Here is a 15,342-nt window from a genome sequence, read left to right as displayed (position 1 = left end):
ACATTGTCGCTACGTGGCCACACTAGCAGGTATTTGGATGTCATTTGCTTTGAACTCATAACTTACAGGTGAAGAATCGAGCAACAGTAGCTGCTGCCTGTCCTCCAATAACTTTAGTTGCCTTCGTGGACGCAACGGCGCTGCTGCAGCCGGCTCGTGCAGGAAAACGCGGTGCGCCGTCAGCTCGTTACAAGACAGCTGCCGATCGCCAGCCGAGCGCCAGTACGCGCCCGCCGCCCACCATGGTAGCTAGACCGCGCGCCTGCTGTCTGCTGCTGCCGCTGATGCTGTTGCCGGGTTTCGCCGTAGCGACGCCTGCTTCCGACGTGCAACAGGACGATCTGGTGGTCGAGACGCGCTTAGGGAAACTGCGCGGGTCAGTCATCACGTCGCGGAAAGGACGGCCCATCTACTCTTTCAGAGGGGTCCGCTTCGCTAAACCTCCTATCGGCAATCTCCGTTTTCAGGTAGGATAAACGCTTCTCTGTCGCCGAGACGTAAACACAGGTAGCTCAATAATCTCTGAATAGTGGTCTCTAAATCGTTTACTGATTTTTGTTTCTTAGGGTTCTGTACCTTTACAGGATCGCTTTGTTGTCCATCTGCCTGTTCGACTTAAAATGTTTTTTCTCATGAGCGAGTAAACTTATCAAGTTCAAATTTATTTCATACACTGAAATCTATGATCCCTTGGCGGTGTAGAAAATTGAAGCTTCTAAGTCAATTCAATCAAGAGATACCGCCATTTATGTCACATGTTTTTAATACTCGCAAACTCCCACACCAAAACCTATTGGATACTTCCTGTTGACCTAGAATCACAAAATCTGGCAAAAAGGAAGGTTTCAGAAGGTTTCACAGTACAACCAAAGGAATAAATCCTTAAACTGTAAATTTGTAATTATATCAGACGAAAACAAATTATTTTGTCATTTTTTTATCCAACGTCATATTTGACATTATAACCTGTCAGTAATTTTGCTTTCAGGCAGGCTAGATCGCAATGGTAAAACTCAGACAAGCAAAGAATGACATTATTGCTCATATAACGTAATTCGGAATTTATCTGCCATCAGACAGTCAGGAGCGATTACTGCACGTACATATGGCGTTTCAAGCTGTGAAACATTTGTAGACTAGTCTGCGAATGTTTGTTTCCCATACAAATTGAAACGCCATATCTATGCGTAGTAATCGGTCCTGGGTACCTGATGATGGATAAATCATTAAACGCCTTATATGAGTAATAAAATGATTCCTCACCTGCTGTTTGTCTTTTAGCACTGCGACCCAATCAACCTGAAAGCAGATCTGCTGATTGTTGTAATACAGGTCTCCTGCTTCCTGCATGACTTTATGTCAGATTTATATCATTGAAATTAAAACATTCTGGATAATCTTGGAATCCCTGGGACCGATATCTTGCCAGTATTAATCTCGATACTGGCATAAACGGTTGAGATTCTCGATTCCCAGAATGGATACCTACATAAGTAATTAATTTTGTACGAGACCGTCACTGCGCCAGTTCTACTCGGACCTGGCGATTTTTTTCTTTATATATTTTATTTCTACATCTGCATCTACATGGATACTCTGAAAATTACATTTAAGTGCCTGGCAGAGGGTTCATCGAACCACCTTCAGAATTCTCTATTATTCCAATCTCGTATTGCGCGCGCAAAGAATGAACCCCTATATCTTTCCGTAAGAGCTCTGATTTTCCATATTTTATCTTGGTGATTGCTCCTCCCTATGTAAGTCGGTGTCAACAAAATATTTTCGCCTTCGGAGGAGAAAGTTGGTGAATGGAATATTTCGTGAGCAGACTCCGCCGCAACGAAAAACGCCTTTCAATGGCGTCCATCCCAAATCCTGTATCATTTCTGTGACACTCTCTCCCATATTTCGCGATAATACAATACGTGCTGCCTTTCTTTCGTGTGACATGTTTCGGCTGCTGCCATCATGGAACCCAAATTTAGAACGAAGTTTACTCACCCCTGTCAGTGTAAATACTATGCTTACCAGCGCATCAACATTGAGATCATGGGCGTCCGCAGAATTTTTTTCTTGGGTTGGCTAAGGCTCCAAAAATGCCATTTCTGATAAAAATGAGCTGGTCGGTTTCGAGACATCTCATGCTGTAACAACTAAATTTTATAAGCGACACCAGAAACTTATTATGTCCCAGAGAATTCATGGTTATCCATTCGATGTAAGAATAAAAATTCTGTTCAATAGATTGGACGGAGGAAGGAGGGGGGGGGGGGGGAGGCGGGGAGATGGCGCAAGTGCCCCGTCTTGCTCCATACCCCCTTGCAGACGCATATGGTTGAGACTGAACTTTGCTCCAAGCTCTAGGTGTGCATCTGATGAGGGCAGCGGGGAAAACGAGTTACCTTTAGTAATGAAATAATATAATAAATAAAAAGTACCAAGCAGTCTAGATAACGTTATGCGTTAAGATCATAATGATCGGACACATGATCGGACACATCTTCAGTAACATATAAATAAGACTCTAATAGGTACACGTATGTCTGTATTTTTCAGATTCCCATCAGCTGAATAAAAGTTTATGTGCATATATAGTTGTACCAGAGAACCGTATGGGTAATTCATTTTTCTTAAATTATTGCTTTGTTGCTCGAACAGTCCACGGGTGTACTACCGGTCCATAGTGACCAATGGGCACAATATTTCGGCCATCAGACATGTCGCCATCGTCAGGTGCGCTGACAAACTGAGCTCCTGAGAGCGGGCGGCCGTCTTAAATCCCCTCCCCCCGCGAGGCGTTCTCTCCGCGGTCTGCGCCCGCGGCCGCGCATCGGCGGTCGCTGAGACGCTGGCGTCGGCTTCTGTGGTGGTGTCGGTGTAGTTGCTTTTGTGTTAGCAGAAGAGCCAACACCGTCTTACGAGTGGAGGCCAAACTGTACGCGTTTTAGCTCACGCAGGCTGGCGTGAGGAGGGAAGAACTATACTGACGTGAGGTCTAGAACATGACAAGGAATCAGAATTCAGAAAGCGGACGTAATTAGTTTGATACTTAACTTTAATCCATTAATGATGAACGTCGCTCTTGGCGGTACATGATTCACAATATTATCTGTTCAGAATACATTCTTGACGATATTACTTATAGTAACTGAATATGGCGCCTTGCTAGGTCGTAGCAAATGACGTAGCTGAAAGCTATGCTAAACTGTTGTTTCGGCAAATGAGAGCGTATGTAGACAGTGAACCATTGCTAGCAAAGTCGGCTGTACAACTGGGGCGAGTGCTAGGGAGTCTCTCTAGACTAGACCTGCCGTGTGGCGGCGCTCGGTCTGCAATCACTGATAGTGGCGACACGCGAGTCCGACGTATACTAACGGACCGCGGCCGATTTAAAGGTTTAAGAATACACGAATCAGGCAGTGATGTCTCACATTAAATTTGTAAACCATAAAACTCATCCCTCTCAGCAATGTTGTGCGACCTGTCACTGAGGCGAAAATAAGACATATGATGACCCTTCTCCCGTACATCCCTTCGGTGCACCATACTTTCTTCAACCAACTGACAACTACAAGTTCGGCTCAGGAAACTGGACCTGCACATATTGACCCTTTGGCAGAGGAAGATGATGTGAATGTTGAAATCTAGTAAACAGACATGATCCATTAATAAAGCCTCTTGAAACATCAGCATGACAAGAATTACATTTTAAGACATTTCGACGTTCAGAAACAACAAATTATTTGTAATCCGTGTATGAACGGACTGCTGAACTATTAGACAGACTTAGTAGGTAGCATTCTAGCAATTAACAATAATCATGCAATTATTTTAACTCAGTTTATGAGAGAAAAGTGTACAATGGGAGCAACACGCGCAGACTCACATTTACTGTATCACATTACGTTTATGTTTTATAAATAAATTGCAGTTATGGAGATTAAAAGACAGGGCATTCCTTCACAGGTATTTAACTTCAACAAAACGTTCATAAGAAGAGTGGTATGCTATTAGTAAATTTCTGAGAGGAAAAGTGGTACTCCAACTTTTACGGACTATAAAAAGGAAGTGGGGAAACTGAGTAATACCGCTTTGGCTCTCAGCGGCTTGTATGTAAATAACATGGAATATTGAATAACAAATTTGTTTTACATTCATAAGGAAATTCAAGAATGTGTTAAAAACGCTAAGATGGAAAAAAATATTAGCGTATAGCTGGACGCAAACTTACTTCGTTCAGCTCTGCAATCCACTTCCTTAGTCAATACGCTACACTGAAAGCATCCAACTTTTAACTTCATTGTTGTTCATTTTAGTATCTCGTGAAGGCTCTTGCCACCGATACGTTATCAATTGACATTTAATTGTAAGATATCGTATCAGAAGTGAAGTGTTTGTTATGGATCTTCAATGCACCGAGGCCATGAAACGGGATACTGCAGTTTACAACACAAAAACAGCGAAATATGACGAAATTAATACGGCATCTATCGTATCCAGTAAGCGGAGCGTGTTACTACATTTTCCGTTGTTTCCAGAGTGAGCGGTGGGTCATCAACAACAGCCTTAGCTGCAACGATTAGATAGAAAGTAAATTTTTATTACGAGTGGTTGTAACAGGAGGGTTGTGTGCATATATATATAGAACATCTGGCGAAGATGGCATTGTTGCAGAGCTATTAAAAAACCTAGGACCAAAGACGTTGCAAGAGCTCACAAAAATAATAACAAAAATATGGGAAACAGAAAAATTACCAGATGATTGGAAATGTGCCCTTATTCACCCGTTACATAAAAAGGGAGACAGAACAAATGTCAATAACTACAGGGGAATCTCACTTTTACAAGTCACCTACAAAATTCTCTCAACATGCCTGCTGAAAAGAACACAAGAGCAGCTGGAACGCCAAATTGGTGATTATCAAGCAGGCTTCCGCCCCGGTCGCTCATGCATAGAACAAATATTTAATTTAAAGACAACATTAAAACACAAAGCAATTAGAAATGCCCCCATAATTTGTACATTTGTAGATTTTAAGAAAGCCTATGACTCAATTGACCGGCAATCTTTGTTTAACATTTTAGAGGAACTTGGACTTGACTCCAAAACACTAAGGCTTATCAAAGAATCACTGACAGACACTGTATCTAAAGTTAAATTCAGGGGAGAAATCTCTGAACCTTTTCTCATAAAAACTGGAGTACGTCAAGGTGACGGGCTATCTCCACTTCTGTTTAATATAGTCCTGGATAAAGTCATTAAGGAATGGGAAAAAGAATTAAAAAATCAATCCTACTGGAAACCAATCCATCTTGGTAGAACCAAAGACAACGTGGAGATATCTTGTTTAGCATTCGCGGACGACTTGGCCATACTTGCAGATGATGAAGAAATCGCCACCAAACAAATAGAGATCCTTAAGGAATGCGCGGATAAAGTAGGTTTACAAATTTCGTTTCAAAAGACAGAATTTTTCTGTACGAAATTCCATATACACAGTTTGAACACAAAATATGGAAAAATAAATAGAGTAAAACATTTTAAATACCTAGGTGAAATTTTGGAGCCAACCGGAGGAGAGAAAGTTGCACAGAAGATCAGACAACAGAAAATGAAGAGAGCATATGGTATGACACATGAAATATACAATAAAAAATGCATCTCCTCGAACACAAAAATCAGACACTACTGCGCAGTAATTAAGCCAGCATCACTATATGCTAGTGAAACGCTCACACTCCACACAAAATGTGATTTAGAAAAAATACTAAAAGAAGAACGCAAAATTATGAGAAAGATTTTAGGTCCAAAATTAACAGAAGAAGGATACCGGATACAATCAAGAAGAACCACAGAAACTATATCAAACCTGGCAGCAAACATAAGAAGGCGAAGATTAAAATTTTATGGACATGTCACTAGACTTCCCCACACACGACTCACCAACAGAATTCTCACTTACATAGAAAAAGTCAAATCAACAACACCATGGATTAGCCAAGTAAAATTAGATTTACAAAAAGCAAATATTGAACTTAAAGATGTCAAAGATAGAAAAACTTTTAGAAATAAGGTGGAAAAGTGGATTGTATTGTCGGAGAAGGAAGCACTAAAGAGACCAGGAACAAAATGGACAGAAGAAAGAAAAAGAAAACATGGAGAACGAATGAAAGAAGTATGGAAGAAACGACGTCAGAAAGCTTTGCGTGATCCTTCTGGGTCCATTCGCGATTATCACAACACTGATCGCGTGTCAACCTGGATTCCAGAGTATTTTTGATTCCAGATTTGGACAGACACACGTTATATGAGTAGTACGTGACAATTAGTATTTCATTTTGCCCTGCGTCGAGGTTAAACGTCATTCGTTTGTGAGAAGTGACTGCCTCAGATTTATGTCTAAAAGAGAGTGCATTTCCTTGTCTTGAAATTCAACAGTGGCTTTGACTACAGTGTAATCTCGATTCAATCCAATTTCAGCATGGAATATTGCTCTGAAATACCGCTGAAACATCTCACTTTTCACGTCGATCGCCTTTGTCTGGTAGCCACTTTCAAACTGACTTTAGGCAGCTTTCTTCTTTTAATTAACAGAGTCGGAAAACCAATAAGAAGTGTTTAAGTAAGAGTTGCTTTCTGCGGCTCACACAGTAATAACATCATTAATGTACTATAAAGTGATGAATTAACTCGCCAACCTAAATCAGATTAACAGAATTTAGTTGCAGACGTCAAGCCACCAGTATACGATAAGTACAGGGGGTTCTACATAATACTGTAATGTAAACTTGAGGTAAAGACAGAAACAAACAAAGTTATTTCAGGCTTAAATTTCGTAGATTAATTATCACTTGAAACATATTCAAATTTAAATAAAGGAAACCCACTGAGCATAAAGGTGCTCTAACAAGTCTGGATCTATACTAAAAACTGTTATGCGTAACAGTTGGATCTTATGTCCAGCAATTTTATCCGCAGACACGGCCAATTCTCATTCAGTAAAATCTAACGATGAATATGTATTTAAGAGTATGAACGTTTAAGCCTTTGTGACTGTATTATTTAAACGATGATGGAAAACACGCGTGAACAAGCTGCGAGTGTCAGAACGGTACATGGCAAATATCCATTACGAACTGAACTGAGAAGTGTGTTCTAGTTCATTTCACCTAAAAACAGTTTTTTAAACGGTTTATATACGTTGATTTAACGTGGATTCCTTATCAGAGTAAGGTAATATTGACCTCTGTAAATGCTTCACATAAGTGAAAATACATGTTTCGAACGCAACTGGTTGGATTTGCCGGTTTTCAGATGGAAGGAAGTAAGACCGTTACGAACATGCATATTAAAAAACCGTGGTGTGAAGTACAAACTTTGAGTTGAGATCAGATATTTTTCTTACACAGGTTGGCTTTTCGATGTGTAGAGAAAACAAAACAAGAATTGAAAAAGTCACGTACCATTTTTCGGGAAAATCAATACTTGCAGTGCTACTATTGTTTTCCTGGAGCTGTCAAACATGAAGAAGGAAGAAAATTCATGCTAAAATCGTCACACTTTTCAGATTTTACGCAGCTGCTTTGTCTAAATAAAACGTTGGTCACAAAATTCTCGAAGACATTTAGTAGTGAACCAGGTTACCTATGAAAACACCAGACCTTACGCCATACGCCAGCAGAACTACTACATCTTTGGCAGAGGGTTCATCGAACAACTTTCAGACTGTTCCTCTCTCATTCCCCCCTCGAACGGCGCAAGGAAAAAACTAACACGTAAATCTTTCCGAGGGAGCTCTGACTTCTCTTATTTTACTACGATGGTTATTTCTCGAAGTTTATGTGCCAGTCAAAAAAATATTTTGTCATTCGAAAGAGAAAGTTGGTGACGAAAATTTCGTGAAAAGATCTCGCCACAACGAGAAACGTTTTTTTTAATGATTTACAGCACAACTCGCGTATCATAGACATCACACTCTCCTCTGTTTCGCGATAATATAAAACTAGCTGCACTGTGAACTTCTTCAATGTTCTCCGTCAGTCCTTTGTGGTAAAGATCTCATACCGCGCATCTGTCCTCCAGAAGAGGACGGCCACTCGTAATGTGGTAGATTCATTAGTAGATTTCTTGGATCTCCTAAGCGTTCTGCCATGAAACGATATCTTTGAGTCACTTTCCTCACAACATTTTGTGTGTGATGGTTCCAATTTAAGTTGTTCGTAACTGTAGTCCCTAGGTATTTAGCTCAATCGACAGCTTTTAATTTTGTCTAATTTATCGTGTAATTGGAATTTAACGGAATCCTTTTAGTACTCATTTGGACGACTTCTCAGTTTTATTGTTTCAATTCAATTTACGCTTTACGCTTCATAGAGATATCTTGTCTAAGTTATTCTGAGATTGTTTTTGATTTTCTGATGACTTTCCTAAACGGTAAACGACAGCAGCATCTGTAAGTAATCTAAAATGGATGCTCAGGTTGTTTGCTAAAACGTTCTGCGGATTTTGAAGAGAAGAGAGCCTATAACATTTCCTTGGGGAACCCCAGACATCACTTCTGTTCTACTTGATGATTTTCCGTCGATTACTACTTGGCGAGTGTCATCTGACGAATGTGGTACTTTTTTATTTGAACAAAGAGTGGCGAGGTCCGGTGTGCTGGCCAGCCTGTGGATAGTTTTTATTACCACCTAGAAAAAATTACGTTACCGGTACATAATTAATTTGTTTGTTTGTTTGCAAGTACATGTCTGCAGCCCTGGTACACAGTGATATCCCAACGCCACAGTATTGTAGCATGCCGCTAGAGGAAGCGCGACCCATCTCCATTTTACCAAAAGGCTGTCGTTTGGTTTTGGCTCCTCTAATGGTGTACTACGTACTGTGGCAAGCCCGCCCGGCTAGCCGTGCGGTCTAACGCACTGCTTCCCGACCAGGATGGCGTGCCGGTCCCCGGCACGAATCCACCCGGCGGTTTAGTGGCGAGGTCCGGTGTGCCGGCCAGCCTGTGGATAGTTTTTAAGGCCGGTTTCCATCTGCCTCGGCGAATGCGGGCTGGTTCCCCTTACCCCGCCTCAGTTACACCATGTCGGCGATTGCTGTGCAAACAGTCTCCATGCACGCGTACACCATAATTACTCTACCACGCAAACATTGGGGTTACACTCGTCTGGTATGAGACATTCCCGAAGGGTCCACTGGGGGCCGGACAGCACAATAACCCTGGATTCGGTGTGGGGCGGCGGTGTGGTGGGTGGACTGCTGTGGCCTGTTGTGGGGTTGTGAACCACTGTGGGCTACGGCAGGACGAAGCCTCTCTCTCGCTTCTAGGTCGCTGGTTCCATACACACAATACAATACACGTACTGTGACACTGTGATTTCACTGTGTACCAGGACTGGAGCCACGTACCAGCTCTTCCCTCAATGCTCTGCAATATTTATGCGAACGACCAGCAATTCCCAGATGGTACCAGAAGCTTCCTATATGGAGGTGATCGAGTTATTGCCACTCAGGTAATCCGCTTTGAGACTGGAGAAGAAAAGCTATAAGAGTCCCTATCTAAACTAACCGACTAATAGAGAGAAAACAACCTGAAGCCCAACGCACGAAAAACTCGGAAATGTGCATAACAAGCAGGCTTCAAGGAATTCCCAAATAGCTTTGCAGGACGTGGAATTAGACCATTGTCAATTTCTAAGCATTCAGACGTAACAATAGGCAGCATCCTCACTTGGAAAGACCATTGAATAAACACCGTACGGTAAGTGACAGCTAGAAATAACATTCGCAAACTGGCTGGAGCCAATTGGGGTACACAGCCAGAGACATTGAGGAGTACCGCCCCTGCACTGTGCTGTTTTGCCGCGAACTATGCTTGCCCTGTTTGGTATAGATCCAGTCATGCTAAACAAGGTGACACTTCTCTGAAAGAAAGATGTCGACTCATCACTGGTTGCTAGAAATGAACACCACGTGATAAAGTTTACTGTTTGGCAGGGTTCGTTCCAACAGATATTACAAGAGAGGTTACGTCCATGGATGAGATCTAAAGCACGTGCCTCATTTTCACCCTCATTGCGTGGATATACACCTGACCAACAACGACTTTAATCTAGGAGTATTTCCTACATACAACCAAAAACCTAAACGAACTTCCTCAGACTGCAACGTTAAGATTATGAAGGACGATGCACACCCACCTTGCTGGTTGTATGCTGCCAATCGAATACCTCGCCCCAGCAGATGAAAAACGCTTATCTACCAGGAAACCTTGAAACTACTTCGTACAGATACAGAATGTGTATGTTAAAATGGAGCGTTCATATCCCATCTAGGTTCAGCGAATGTGCAAAGATCAAATCACAGCCCACTTCATGAACTGCAGCAAGTGCCCTTTGACATGTGCAGTGAAGGCGTTTATGGTAGCGACACCTAATGCATGTGATTAAAAAGTTAATTACTTCATTTAATTTTTTCGAGATGGTAATTTTATGGCCACTTTTCGTACATATTCGCCACGTACTGTCAACACGAACCTGGAAGAAAAGCTGTTTGTTCCGGCGTACACGTGGCTGGCACAGGCGTTTTCCGAAGGCGTCCTGATAAACATAAAACTTTGGCGTTAATTAAACACCAAGCCACTGGTCAAACAAAAAAATGGAAGAGGAATTTTCTCTTGCAGTTTATCTGTACTTCCTTCAGGCGACGTTATTGTATGAATTTAATAGTAGCCCTGTACAATAAAAACCTACTCGTATTATTAGGTGCCCTAGACATGCACTAAGCCGCCCAGTCTAAGAAATACGTTTCCAATGATCGGTCGCTTAGGGTTTCAGGATGAAAACTAACATTTAAGAATGTTGCAAGACGCAAAAACAGCCCAAGCGAATTCATAGCCCAGTTATATAGAACAGTATGTCGCTAGTTACTGATTAATAGTAGATATAGCACACGTATGGGCTCAGCAGCAATGTCTATTCTACAACCAAGGAGGTCGGTCATATGCCAAGCTCAATAGATGGTGAGCCTACTGATTCTGTATAAACATGAAAGTACTAAAATATGTACTGGTACTTTACCACGATACCAGCATCTGTTATTTGAATATCTTATGTTGAAATACAGGGTATCCTAGGGCTTGTAGAAGGGACTGAGTAGATAATATTTTGAACTGGAACCCAGCGCGACCACTTTTACAAGTAATTTATTTGGTTTGATCCAGTACATCACTTACTTTACAATTCCACTCATTAATAACTGAAGAAACAAAGAAGAAACGTGATGCTATACGACTTCTTCCAGATCGGGTCTCCTCCGAGCACAACAGTCACGCCTGCTGACGGTGAAGATACCCCTTTCTCGAACCCGTTGCGTAACTGTGGCAAAAAAAGATGTTCGATGTAGTTGCACGTTGTTGATAACGATCTTGACAAAGACGACGAGTAGCTCTTCCATTACCGTGAGTTTCGCCGTACAGCATCATGTTGGTATATTCTGCAAACGTTTTCTCAACCATGGTACTCTAACACTCACAGACACGTCAACCAGGTCAGAGATGTAGGACAGACGTCAAATGACATAAGACCGTCCCACGTAACTGCGCCCCTCCCTCCTCCAACATGACTACCCTGCTGCATGCCTACCTAGCAAACGTGTCTTCAAACGGCTGCAGCCGGACATGGGTTCCTATTCAAAATGTTACGTACTCGCTCCTCTGTACAAGTCATAGAAATATGTATCGGGAATTTACTGACACCCTCTGTTAACAAGCAAAAGACAAAGAAGAAAATGAGAGAATTCTGTCTAAAGTAATATTAGGAAAAAAAAATTGTATATTTAGTTAATTAACACAAACGGAGAAAAGATTAGTAGATATTACTGATCACCACTAAACTCGACAGAACTGAACGGGGCGAAAGACACTTATCATACGTAAAAACGCCATGAAACCACCTTCTTGTTCACGAGGAAGCTCTCTCTGTATCTTCCACCAATCATTACACTACACAACTCTCACAGTAGGCCTTCTAAACTTAAGTCGAATAACAACTCGGTGGTCAAATAAGATGTACTACTTTCCATCTTATGGAATACGCTTAGTAAAGGAGCAGAGCAATTCTATTTTACCAAAACTGAAACTGAAACATGGTTTTCCATATGGTACGAATGTTGGTATTACCGACTGTGCGACATTGATCTGGGGCTGCGCGAGTGGCGACAAGCGGATGCTTCGACGAACACGAAAATAGAAAGCTGTCTGTTTTGTCACATACCCTCACAAAGGAAACCATGAGTCACTTACATCTGGCCGCTTTCACTTTCTGCGACGCACCTGAAGCACAAAAGTACCTACGGTCGGTGCATAAGAGACGACAGTTCTACACCGTTGGGGTGGATATCGTCCTGTGGGAAAAAAAAGCAAATATTCCGAATGAACTTCTGCAGTTAAACTTTAATCTCATCTTCACGTTGTCATGTTAATGCGGCCACTGTCTGAGCCGACAGGAATTCTAGAACTCTTTCCAGCAATAGTTATGACGTGTAAACACTAATGAAGGAATCTACATCTACAGCTACATGATTACTCTGCAATTCACAATTAAGTGCCTGATAGAGGGTTCATCGAACCATCTGCAAGCTATTTCTCTACGGTTCCACTCTCTAGCACCGCGCGGGAAAAACGAGCACTTAAATCTTTCTTTCCGAGCTCTGATTTCTCTTATTTTATCGTCATGATCATTTCTGGTTATGTACCCGTATGACAACACAATATTTTCGCATTTGGAGGAGAAAACGTGATTTAAATTTCACGAGAAGATTATTCCGCAACGAAAAACGCCTCTGTTTTAATGACTGTCACCCTAATTCATGCATCATGTCTGTTGCACTCTCTGCCTTATTTCGCGATAGTACAAAGAGAACTGCCCTTCTTTGAACTTTTTCGATGTCCTCCGTCAGTCCCACCTGATACGGATCCCACACCGCACAGCAATACTCCAGAAGAGAGCGTTCAAACGTGGTGTACGCAGTCTCTTTAGCCTATCTGTTCCATTTTCTAAGTGTTCTACCAATAAATCGCTGTCTTTGGTTTACTTTGCTCACAACATTATGTATGTGAGCGTTCCAATTGAGGTTATTCGTAAATGTAATCCTTAAGTATTTCGTTGAATTTACAGCTTTTAAATTTGTGTGATTTATCGTGTAACCGAAATTTAGGGGATTTCTTTTAAGACTCATATGGATAACTTCACATTTTTCATTATTAAAAGTAAATTGTCACTTTTTGCACCACACAGATACCTCGTCTAAATCATTTAGTAGTTGGTTTTTATCATCTGATGACTTTATAACACGGTATATGACAGCATTATCTGCAAACATTCTATCTAGACTGCTCAGATTGACTCCTATATCGTTTACGTACACCATGAGTAGCAGAGGGCCTATAACACTTTCTTGGGGAACGCCAGATATTACTTCTGTTTTACTTATGACTTTCCGTCAATGGCTACGAACTGTGAGCTACCTGACAGGGACTCATGAATCCAGTCGCACAACTGAGACGATAATCCACAGACAAGCAAACTGATTAGAAGAGGCTTGTGAGGAACGGTGTCGAAATCCTTCTGGAAATCTAAAAATACGGAGTCAATTTGACAACCCCTGTCGATAGCAATCATTACTTCGTCAGAATAGAGAGCTAGTGGTCTTTCACAAGAGCGATTTTTCCTGACTCCGTGCAATCCGTGAATTGTGAAAAGCCTTGCGGAGTCCGTGGGTATTCTTCCAGATCTCTGCTACTGTTGATATTGTCAGTGTTCTCGAAAGTAACCGCTTTGTCCCGGAAGTTGTAGACACAAAAATCAAAACTGAGTACTTAATTTTTATCAATTAAAGGAACCATACTCCCTAGGTGCGACTTTTTTAAAGATTGGTGTTTCCAATTTCTATAATAGGCTTCAACAGTATCATTTGCATTTCTTGCCTAACCTGAGTTAACCGCACATTCACATACATGCAATGCACTTCTTATGAGTGAATTAATCCTGCCACGCGCTGATCAGTTCCTCATTTCATATTCACGATCCTTCTTAGTGATTCTACTGACAAATGCTGACTTGCGGAAGATGTTTATAGTGTATTCTTTATTTTAGGCTCCACAGGCCCTCGATCCCTGGACGGGAGTTGTGAATGCAACGGAGGATGGAAACGCTTGCCTGCAGCCCTATGCGAGTACTTCCATAGCACCTGCCTCTGAGGACTGCTTGTTCCTGAACGTCTACACAACACAGGTAGAAATACTGCTTTCCAGCACTTTAAATACATCACGTATGAATAATTCACCTGTTTAAAGACTTATAACTTTGGTACAACTTTCTCAAACATATTATGTTATTTTTATTCTAGGCAGTTGTTGTTACAGGCGACTCTGGATAGGTCGACGTTCAAGGTAACTAACTAAAAACGAAAACGATTCAACGAAAGTTTGATTAACCAAGCTAGAAACAGGAAAAATCGGATTAAAAGGTTTAAAAATCATACTGTACTTTCATTAACGTTCATATTTCCTTACAAAAGCAAGCAGAAAGTGGCAAGTAGAGCTCAAACTAAAATAAAATTGTTTTACCTATTTAATTACTATTTTATTTATTTTAACACTTCAAACTAAAGACACAAACAGATTTTTGCGTGCTGAACAAACTGCCATCAACGCTCGCATTTTCTCAAGAAAATTGTTTTACCTATTTAATTACTATTTTATTTATTTTAACACTTCAAAGTAAAGGCAAAGACAGATTTCCTAGAATACGCAGGAAAACTATTTAATTTATTTTTGCGTGCTGAACAAGCTGCCATCAACGGTCGCATTTTCTCCACAAATCTTCTTAAAAGCGAAGTCACATAGTTTTTTTTTTTTTTTTTTTTTTTTTTTTTTTTTTTTTTTTACAGTTAGTGAGCCACCCTTCACTAGCGAAGGACCCTTCAGCATTCAGAATAACAAAGAATTACAGAATTATTGAGGCTTTTTTAAACATATTACGTTTTGCGCTCTACATTGTCAAAACCATTTTAGTAAGCATTCTTCAAGAAGCAGTAACTCACATCCCCGTCTCCGCTTCCTCGCTCCTTATGATACGTTTTCTGCGATCTTATCTTTCTGCATCAGGATTGCCCACAGAGAGGATGACGAAATTCCACGGTTTCAGTAAGCTGCTTCGTTTCCATGAAGCCAGCCGGTGTGGCCGAGCCGTTCTAGGCGCTACGGTCTGGAACCGCGCGACCGCTACGGTCGCAGGTTCGAATCCTGCCTCGGGAATGGATGTGTGTGATGTCCTTAG

At 41.3% G+C, this 15,342-nt stretch overlaps 1 protein-coding gene across 1 annotated transcript in view; it reads left to right on the top strand.

The window, feature by feature from the left end:
- The first annotated feature begins 206 nt into the window (after nt 1–206).
- LOC124776722 (esterase E4-like) overlaps nt 207–15,342 on the top strand; it is a 51,136-nt gene continuing 36,000 nt past the window's right edge. Inside the window, exons 1-2 of the mRNA XM_047251838.1 lie at nt 207–467; nt 14,158–14,295. Of these exons, the coding sequence (XP_047107794.1) occupies nt 243–467; nt 14,158–14,295 (363 nt within the window). The 5' untranslated portion in view covers nt 207–242. The remainder of the gene's footprint in view (nt 468–14,157; nt 14,296–15,342) is intronic.

The sequence above is a fragment of the Schistocerca piceifrons genome, chromosome 2 (assembly GCF_021461385.2).
Source record: "Schistocerca piceifrons isolate TAMUIC-IGC-003096 chromosome 2, iqSchPice1.1, whole genome shotgun sequence".
Lineage (NCBI taxonomy): Eukaryota > Metazoa > Arthropoda > Insecta > Orthoptera > Acrididae > Schistocerca > Schistocerca piceifrons.
Note: the sequence above shows the minus strand (reverse complement) of the source record. Positions and strands in the feature narration are given on the sequence as shown.